This window comes from Arachis ipaensis, chromosome B1 (assembly GCF_059453495.1).
Source record: "Arachis ipaensis isolate K30076 ecotype BB chromosome B1, ASM5945349v1, whole genome shotgun sequence".
In the NCBI taxonomy this organism is placed as follows: domain Eukaryota; kingdom Viridiplantae; phylum Streptophyta; class Magnoliopsida; order Fabales; family Fabaceae; genus Arachis; species Arachis ipaensis.
This window is the reverse complement of record NC_142436.1, coordinates 145,112,456-145,122,715: the sequence shown is the minus strand read 5'-3', so window position 1 is coordinate 145,122,715 and position 10,260 is coordinate 145,112,456. Positions and strand designations below refer to the sequence as shown.

Genomic DNA, 10,260 nt, shown 5'->3' with positions numbered 1-10,260 from the left:
ATACACGTGACATGAAGATTTCACCTACCGTACGCATGACGAGGGACGCGCGTGCGAGCTGTGTTTTTGCAATCCCACGCGTGCGTGGCACCTTTTCCAGCAAACATGATTTTAAGGTTTTTAAAACGTATTTCAAACTACTAAACCTCTATTCTTCATTCCATTGGTCATAAATGATAGTGTTAAACTTGATAATCAGATGAAGCTAGGAAATGAGGATAACTTGAAGGTGAAGTAAAGTTGAAAAGTAATGAATTGATTATGAGATGTTATGGATAAGTCATATATGATGCTTGACTGGATATTCTGATGAAAGATTATGTATGAAATTTTGCTTGAATAATTTAATGATCTGAGATACGAGGTTCTCTGGATTAAGTGCTGTTGCTTACCACCACGTGTACCAGGTTGAAGACTCGATACTCTGTTGACCTTACGACGTAAGTGTGATTGGGCACTATATAATTTTCCGGGAATGTTACCCCCATTGAGCAATATTGATTATTTGAGAAAAGCTATGCATAGACTCTTGGGGATGCACGTCGAGGGACAGTCTAATTACAATTCAGACTTGTCGGGTTGGCTGGATAACCGACAGATGAGCCTCATCAGCCATAGGACAGACATGCATCATATGCATTCTATTTGAATACCTGTTGTGCATTAACTGGGTGTGCCTAAGTGTACTTGCCATGCTAAATGTGTATTTGTTACTTGCAGTATTTGTAACCTTCTTGTGTTTGCCTTTATCTGTTTATTTGTCTATGAAATTATTTTATGATTGATAATTATTTTATGATTGAAATTATTTGAGACGGAAATGCTGACGGAGATGGAGATATGGAGGAATGGTAGTACGGGACTTAGATTTAAGATTAAGTTAAGTTAGGTTTAGATACTCTTAGAAAACCACCTTTTATGGCTCCTGTTTAATACTTTAAGCTCTATAATCTGAGTGTCGGCGTTCTAGGATTGTCTCTGGCATTCCCAGGGTCTTATATATTATGTGTGTGGCACCTTTACCATACTGAGAACCTCCGGTTCTCATTCCATACTATGTTGTTGTTTTTCAGATGCAGGTCGAGAGGCATCTTATTAGGCATCTGAGCTCCTGAAGCGAAGTGGTTACCGGGTTAATTTGTTGCACAATGATGTATATGTATGTACTTAGCTTTCTCTCCGTATAACCTAATCTTTTTTATCCTCTTAGAGGTTTATGGAGAGGCAGGGTTTTGCTTATGTACATTTGGATTTTGGATATGTACATATATATGTAAATATTCTCCGGCCAACCTTGACTTCGCAGACTGAGTTAGGAGCTTGTTATTTTGTATCTTTGGCTCTCTATTCCTACTTTTATTATTTTATGATTGATAATTACAGTTTTCTTCACACGCAAGTCACTCCGTTTCTAGAGCGTTGCGTTTTTATTTCATGATTTTTTGTTTTACCCTTTTTTCAATACTCCTAGTTTATTATATTCTTTCTGCTATTATACGTACACATTTTATTTTAGAGGTCGTAGCACCTCACCACCTCTATATTACATCCTAGGTATAATACTCTGTGTGGTAGGGTGTTTCACAAGGCACTATATCCGTGGGTTGAATTATGGTTGATAACTTTTTCTGCTGCAAGACTGTGTCAGGCACTATATCTTTGGGTTAAGCATGCAAGTGTGTCGGGCACTATATCCATGGGTCTACAGTGTGCATGGCACTATATCCCTGGGTGCATAATAGTGTGCAGGGTACTATATCCCTGACATGGCAGAAAAGTTACATCTGAAAACATGTGTCAGGTTATCATTTATGGACCAACAAGTGATATCACGAGCCAATAAGACAGACATTCATCATATGCATCTTCTATGTGTTTGTTTGCTTTGCTTATCTTCAGTATGCCTAAATATATCACATGCCTACTTGCTAGTTGTTTTATTACTTGATGTACATGTATATTACTTGTGTTTTACTTGCTTGCATTATCTGTGATTATCTGGTGTTGAGGAGGTTAGGTAGGCGGTGGCGATGGGATCGCATGGAGGACATGTTTGTAAAAATTGTGGGACAACAGTGAATAGTTTTAGTTAGAAATCCCTTAAGTTAAATTACCCTGATTATGGTTTAAGTTATTTATTTATTTTAAGCTTGAATATCTGTATCGAAGTGAAGTTTTGGGATTGTCTTTGGCGTCCTGAAACCTTATATCTTATCTATTGAGCACTGTTACTATACTGAGAACCTCCGGTTCTCATACCATATGTTGTTGTTTTTCAGATGCAAGTCGCAACTCACTTCAGTGAATTTGCGGACATGGTGACAGAGCTGAGGATAACTTCTTTTTTGTTTTATTCTGCTTTACTTTTGTGGTAGTTATTCTCTCATCTTTTGTTTAATTCTTTATGTTTTAGAGGCTTTTGCTTTTAAACTTTGAGAGATAGGAAGTAAGCCTTTTTATAAAATTTTGTTGTATTTCTTGTCTAGTCAGCCTAAACTCTGCGAGCGTGACTAGTTCCTTTTGTATATCATATATATTTACTTTGTTTATCTATTAGCTACTACCTTATATCTTGGAGTTTTATTGCAAGATTGTACATTTATATGTGCTGTTCTTATTTTGCCTACACGTTTAGTTATCGTGTATGAACGCTTTGCACTTTATAATTTTGCTTTATACAATTTTGAGCTTTTATTCCTTTATAGGGCTTCTAATATTACTACTTCTTTTTATATATATATATATATATATATATATATATATATATATATATATATATATGGTATGAATTTTAGAACTGTCGTAGTATTTTGTTATCTTTAACTTTACTGTTAGAGATAAAATTTAGGATAATAAGATGTTACATGTATTAAAAATTAATTATCAAATCAGTCATTAATATAAGATATATATTAAAATATAAAATATATATTTAAAATTAGTTTAATGATACTTGTACAATTATATTATGCGTACATAAAAATTATTTTGTCATTATTATATTTATACTACTGCACAAGCACACATTTTATTATATTTTTTTACGAAAAAAACCCACACATTTTTCAAATACGAAGCGAAGATGATAATAGTAATAAAATAGTATAAGCATATCACCCATGGTTGGTGGGATGAGTGAAAATATATGAGGAGTTGGTCTATCAATTTGATTTGTTGGTATGCCTTAATTAATCACAGCATTTGACCTCAATATATATACAAATAAAATTACAAAAACCTAACCCCTTCTTTTTTCTTATTAATTGTAAATTTTGCTAGACTAGTAATATAAATAACAAAATACAAATTTAAACCAACCCATTATTCCAAGCCTTTTTCATGAACGCATAGCCTTACTTCGCTTCCGTACTATCAATCAGTAAATTTTACAATACATGTGGACATGAAATTAGAGGAGGAAAAGATTGATGCATTGTATGTATGAAAGTAATAATATATGGGGTAGTCATAGTTTTACCATGTCCGATATGGTAGTACGAAAAGGATTAGGTCTGATTTGGGAGTATGTAGAAAAGTGTGATTGTGGGGAAAAAGACAAACCCTAAAGTGTGTCCCTTGAAACGTTCACAGTCATACAACCCATGCAGTGCTTCACCTAAAAGCTCTCACAAAAGTTAAATGCCATTCACACCCCCTTCTCAACTCTCAACCATCATATAAACATTCGTATATTGCATCCATGATGGCTGGACACGAACCACTCAAGCCCCGCCAAAAATGTTGCTACCACCAGCTGACACATTTACACAACAAGACAAACACAAATTTATGCATATATCAATTTAGTTAAAATGATAAATATTAAGCTTAAAAAAAAAAAGAAATTGGAATATTGGAGTCAAAGGAGGGTTGAAGACCCCTACCATATTTATTACACTTTAATTAAGTTGGAACTAATTAGTCGAGAGAGTAATTCAATTGGGAGGGATAAAACACAAAAGGACAAAAGCTTGCTCATTTTTTGGCTGAAAATGAAAAAGTAAAAAATGGATAATGAAAGGGAAGCTAAAAAGTAGGGGGTACGTGGCAGTTGGATGGGAAAAACAGTAAAATCTTTGTTACTGCTCCATAGCTGTAGGGGACCCACTCTCACTCCTCTCATGGTACTATTCCCTTCCTTCTTCTTCTTCCTCTTCTCAATTCCTCTCTGCTATTTATTCAACTAATTTGGTCTCCTACTATAGGATCTTCCACTCACCACCACTACCACCAACACTCTCTCTCACACATAGAATGAAAAATGGTGGGTCTGAGTGTAGTGTTGGAAGCGCAGAAAAGTGTTGGTAGTAGTAGCACCACCAAGAAGCAGATTCCTCAAGTCATTAATAAAACCACCATGATGCTCACCACCACCACCACCACAAACAACGACACTCCTTCTTCTTCCCTTTCTCCGTCTTCTTCTTCTTCTCAGAACTCTTTTGCGTTTCAGGGACCCACAGCCACTACTTTTCTAGAACAATGCTTTCTGTGCAGGAAGAGGCTCTTGCCTGGCAATGACATCTACATGTACAAGTGAGTTAGTTAGTTACTTCGTTCTCATCTTTATTTTCTTCTGTTTCTGCTTTCTATTCCGTACAAACCTAGATCTTGTAAATAGTGCTTTGTATGATTTTATCTTCTTTCCTTGTTCTCACAAAAATATTCAGATCTTTAATTATTAAACAAGGTTGAAGCTTATTATATTGTTTAATGTTTATTAACGAATGAATAATATATTTATGCAGAGGTGACAGGGCTTTCTGTAGCGTAGATTGCAGGTGCAAGCAGATTTTCATCGACGAGGAAGAGGCTGTTACCAAATCCAACTGTTCCTCTTCTTCTTCTTCGTCAACCTCTCCTCATAATCATCACCGCAGAGCAACCACCACAAACAAACCTCCTCGGCATGGTGCTGGTGGCGCTTTTGCATACTGAGATGACGATCGTGGTGAAAAAAACAAAGGAATAATAGTAATAGTAATAATAATATTAGAGACTAGAGAGAAAACAAGCAACAACAATGAACAATGGGTCATTTTTTCTTTTTTCTATTTTGTGCCAGTTTTGCCCTTGCTCTGCCTTGGTTAATGACTTCATGGCCCTTGTCCTTTTGCTTCCTAGTATGAGGCCAAAATGTCCTTTCAACTCTTTTTTCTTTTTCTTTTTTTTTTTGCATCCAACTTATTATTATTACAACTGTGAAAGGTGAGACGGAGATATCACATTCTCTATTGTGCCTCGTCTAGTAGTGCTTCCCTTTAATTTCTTCCCCAGAACCCGAAACCGAACTTGAGGGTTTTTTTTTTTTGTGATAGATGGAATTAAGGTTAATTATTTATGGTATCTTATGCTTGCTTATTTAATTTGTTTAATGTGGTTTAGTTATAGTTACAGTAATTAATAATTTATTGCATACCACCAATGTTACTACTTAAGAGGTATGTGGGTATTGGACGGTGATACATTGGTACTTAGAATATAGTATATGGTGGTTGATTGGAAGCTGTGGCATGGCCTTGGGGATTGTGGCAAACAAATGGCGGTGTTTGTTTTTAAGCAAAATGACAATGCATAACCACATTCATCAATATACTTCATTCACATCATTTGGCAGGGCCATAGCATATAGCACACTGTCTATGTGAAGTTTATGCATATTGTTTCAGTATTTAATGACGATCTAATCTAGTATGTTAATTGGATAGCAGAAAATAGATCATCTTAATTTTTTTTAATAATTAAAAGAGTAAAATATGATTTTTTTTATTATTAATTTTATAAGTAAAACAAAAAAATATATTAAAAAAATACCAAAAAATTAGAGATTATTTTTTACTCTCTCAATTATTAAAAAAATTGAAAAGATTTATTTCCACATATAATTAACTTCTTATGCACACTAGTTATAAAATAAGACCAAGTGGAAATTAAAATTTGAAATTACATTGGTGCATATGTGTATTTCATTTGTTGGCTTCAAATTTCAATGCTTAACCCCGAATAGCAAGTTGGCAATGCCATGGTCGGTCTGTCCATTAGCTTCCTAAGGTACTTTTAATTTCCATTATAAGTATATAATTATAACCCTTGCTAAGGTACATGTGTGTACATAGAACATTTTGATTCAACTCCAAGTCTCCAACTAATTAAAATTTTAAGTTCAATTTGAGAATTAATTGAATATTATCTCCAAGTTAGGATGAGCAGGGCATCTATATTGTATATATGGCTTGATCATGTATATATGGACATCCTCATCATCATTGAGTTCATGTTATAAAGCTGATGGATAAATTAATTATAAAAATTTATATCTAATCTGGTCATGCAATTTGCACGAGAGAGTCTGATCTCCATGCAATAACCTTCTTGAACTTAAACTAATTATATAATATATAAAACTTGATCAGACATTAACAACTCTGGCTCAAACTAGATTCACTTATTATTATATAGAATAAAATTCTTTCAATGTTAATTAATTATTTAATTAAAAATATTGAAACGAATCAAATTACATACTATATATGATGAACTAATTAAATAACTGGATAGGTGTATATACATAGTTTTTTAGTCAGTGTAACTAATTAAATTAAAAAGCTAACTAAATCTAAACTAATCTATAATAGTTTAATATAGGGCTTTACTAAAGACAATGCCTTATATGATAAATAATATATTGATACATTTACGGTTAATTTTATATTTTTAGAGTTTGTACTTATTTTTTAATTATTGACTTTGTTTTTATATAGTTGTTATATAAGATATTTTATTAATTATTTAATTTTGATTTCATAGTAAAATTATATTAAAATTAAATAATTTTTTTTGAATTTAAATAAAATATTTTAAATTTTAAAAATTAAAATAAAATTACGCCTAAAAATAAAAAATTAATTTAATACTTTATCCTAATTTTATGCTAATAGAGCTTAAATATTGGACTCTGATAAATATGTTGACAAAAAAGTAATATATAATAGATGGCAAAAAATGACCTTGCATCGAAGGGCACGAATTGCGTAAAAATATTGCATCAAAATATGAAAGCATTAAGCGGTAAGCACATATATATTGTATTGTATTAATGTACCAAGAATATTAAAAACTCATTAGAATTTATTTATTTTTATTAATTAATAATTAATATTTAAAAATATAGAATAAAATATATTATTAAATTATTTAATTAAAATTTTTTTTATTAAAAATAAAAAGACTCAAATTCATAATCTTTTAAGTGAGTATAAAAAATTCTATTATATATTTAAATTATAATTCATTATTATTTGAATTATAACTTATTAATAGTAAAAAAAATTAAATTGATAACTAATCAAAACATATTTTTCTTGATGAGGACCACATGTTGGGGTGCCCACCTTGAGGACAGACATCAATCACATAACATAGTAATGGAATCAAACATCGCTACCATTCTTTGTTGTTTTTATTTTCTCTCATTTTTCTTACTTTAATTTTAGTATTTACTCGTATTAACATATTTTTATGTAAAAATAATACTTAAAATATTAAAATATATTATATTAAATAATTTAATATAAATTTTAATTTTTATTATTTTATTTAAAAATAAAAAAAAGAACAAAATAAATAAAAAATTTTAAAACCATGCAAACATTTATATTTTTTAGTTTGGATTTTATAATAATTTTATAGGTATACTAAATGTTTGATTTCATTTTATGTCAAACATATTAATATAAAAAGTTATTATTTTCACCAAAACTAAAAATATATATATTTATATATATAGTTTTGTTTGTAATTTCAGTTGATATGTGTTTTTATTAGTAATTATAATTATTTTTTTAAAATAAAGTAACTATTTCTAGAAAATGATTAAAGTAATCTTCATGCAAATATCTATTTTAACTATTTTTTATGTGACTATCTACCAGAAACTAATGATGTCTAATTATTGGTAAAAATAATTAGTACACCTTTATAAGTGGAGATTCTTATCCATCCAGGGGTTGGTCGATGGAAATGCGTGGAAGGGGAAAAGGAAAAGGGCTTTTTATCTTAAACGGGCGATTGTGGATAACTATTGAAATAAACTTAGCTAGATATCCACCCTATAATAAATAGTAGGGGATTAACACTGCACGATATTATTATCAATAAAATTAAGTATTAAATGTCTAACGTGGCTCCTTGTATGATTAATTGATTATCTATAAAATTATTAAATGTCTAACGTGGCTACATGTATAATAAGTATCTTGCTTATCTATATCTATATCTTGATGATGAGCCATGCATATAAGATATTTAGGCTGTGTTTGTTTATGGATATGATATACTGAAACAAAAATATAGAAATATAAAATTATATTTATCAGATAAAATATGAATAAAAATATTATATTTAAAAATATTAAATTAACATATTTTGTATTTATTTTAATATAAAAATATTATTAACAAAAAATATAATTTATTTTTATTTTTTTATTATTTTTACTACAAGAAAATATTGAATATTGTTAAAATAATTCGTCGGTAAATTCATTTTAGTGAAATGATATATTTTGGTGACTCATAATGAGTTATCATTAAATTTATCCACCAATAAATCTAAGAGTAACGAGTCTTAAAATTTAAAGACCAAACCTTCTCCTCCTTCATTTCGAAATTTCATCTCTTTCTCTAACCTCTCTTTTTCCTTTTTTTCTCTAACCGTCGCCTCTCCCTGTAGTCCATCCTCAGTTCCACTGCCGCTTGTCCCTCCGTCAGCCTGTTCCTCCTTTTTCCTCCATTAGCCGCGACTCTCTCTTTCTCTCTGTTTGTTTGCTACCGTCGCCATCTAACACCGTTGCCGTCGTCCAGCACCGACGCCGTCGCCATTCAGCATCAACGCGACTCCCACTTTTTCTCTGTTCTTCTTCTTCTGTTCTTTCCTTAGGTTCTATGGTCCCTCTTTTTCCTTGTTTAAGTTAATTTAATTAAGATTTAGTTATATGTTAATTTAGCATTTAGTTATATGATAATTTAGGATTTAAGGTTTGATTATTATATGCTAATTTAGGATTTAGTGTTAAGTTAATTTAGAATTTAGGATTTGGTTATCATATGCTAATTTAGGATTTAGGATGAAGTTAATTCAAGATTTAGGAATTAGTTATATGTTACTTTAGGATTTAAGACTTGGTTATCATATGCTAATTTAGGATTTAGGATGAAATTAATTTAGGAATTATGAATTAGTTGTATGTTGATTTAGGATTTAGGAAGAAGTGCAAGATGCTTGATATTGAAGTAGGAAATGTATTAAAAAAATGTTACAAGCCTTAAGTTTATATAATATACTTACCTATATTATGTAATATTTAATAGTAGCAATAGTTAACTCTAAAGCTTGTGAATTTACCTACCTATGAAAATAAGTTATTATAATCTGCTAGAAATGTTATGAATTTGATTGTGTTTTGACTGATGATGCTATGGATTGAGGCCGAGGTTGGTTGGATTTGTGGGAACCATATATGTGGATATATGTCAAATTTTAGGGGAGGTTATGTCAATTTTTTTTTGAAATAATCCAAATGTTAAATGATTTTTGTAGTATATATATTGATTAGTGTTAATAGTATATTCTCTTTGCAGACATGCATGATGACAAGTAGTAGAGATAAATTGAGTGGATCTCGTGGTCATGGTAGGGATGGCTTCCACCGAATCCTTGAGGACTTTTCAATCATCATCCTCTACCCCGACAACCCCGTCGACCCCTGTGACGTTATAGGCGGGTCTAGCGGACCAACAGTTTATCATGGTCCCAAACTCGAACTACGTGCCTCCCTCTGCTATGTCTCCTGTAGATCTAGCGAGAGATACTGCGGTGGGTAAGCCCTCTAGTGCCCCCCAGCAGGATGTCCCTCTACCACCGCCGACATCCAGCTGAGGATTTGGCCAATGGCATGCAGGCATGAGTACATACAATGTTTTAATCTTACATTTGTTAATCTTTAGTTTATGTGTTTATATGTGTTTGTTAATGTTAGGTTTTTTCTCTGATAGGTTTGCACCAAACAATAATACTTGCACACAGAAGATGGTCTTCGAGGTCATTAAGTCAATGTATGACCACCCGTAGCCGAGGTACACGACGATCCCGACTAAGACCAAAGAGCGGTGGTTTCAGAAGTGGGCGGTAAGAATCCAATAATGTTGAATTAATTAATTGTATTTTATCTCGACTAAATAATGTTGTTGAATTACTTTGTG

At 31.6% G+C, this 10,260-nt stretch overlaps 1 protein-coding gene across 1 annotated transcript; it reads left to right on the top strand.

The window, feature by feature from the left end:
- The first annotated feature begins 4,175 nt into the window (after nt 1-4,175).
- LOC107620040 (uncharacterized) lies at nt 4,176-5,366 on the top strand. The gene is made up of 2 exons (XM_016322268.3): nt 4,176-4,536; nt 4,749-5,366. Exons 1-2 carry the CDS (start codon nt 4,262-4,264, stop codon nt 4,936-4,938), a joined length of 465 nt encoding a protein of 154 aa, XP_016177754.1. The 5' UTR covers nt 4,176-4,261; the 3' UTR covers nt 4,939-5,366.
- Nucleotides 5,367-10,260: the final 4,894 nt, after the last annotated feature.

Bases quoted from the DNA above. Each gene is read 5' to 3' on its own strand.
- LOC107620040 (XM_016322268.3), top strand. From the start codon at position 4,262: ATGGTGGGTCTGAGTGTAGTGTTGGAAGCGCAGAAAAGTGTTGGTAGT. The intron at 4,537-4,748 runs GTGAGTTAGTTA...ATATTTATGCAG, and splicing joins AATGACATCTACATGTACAA to AGGTGACAGGGCTTTCTGTA.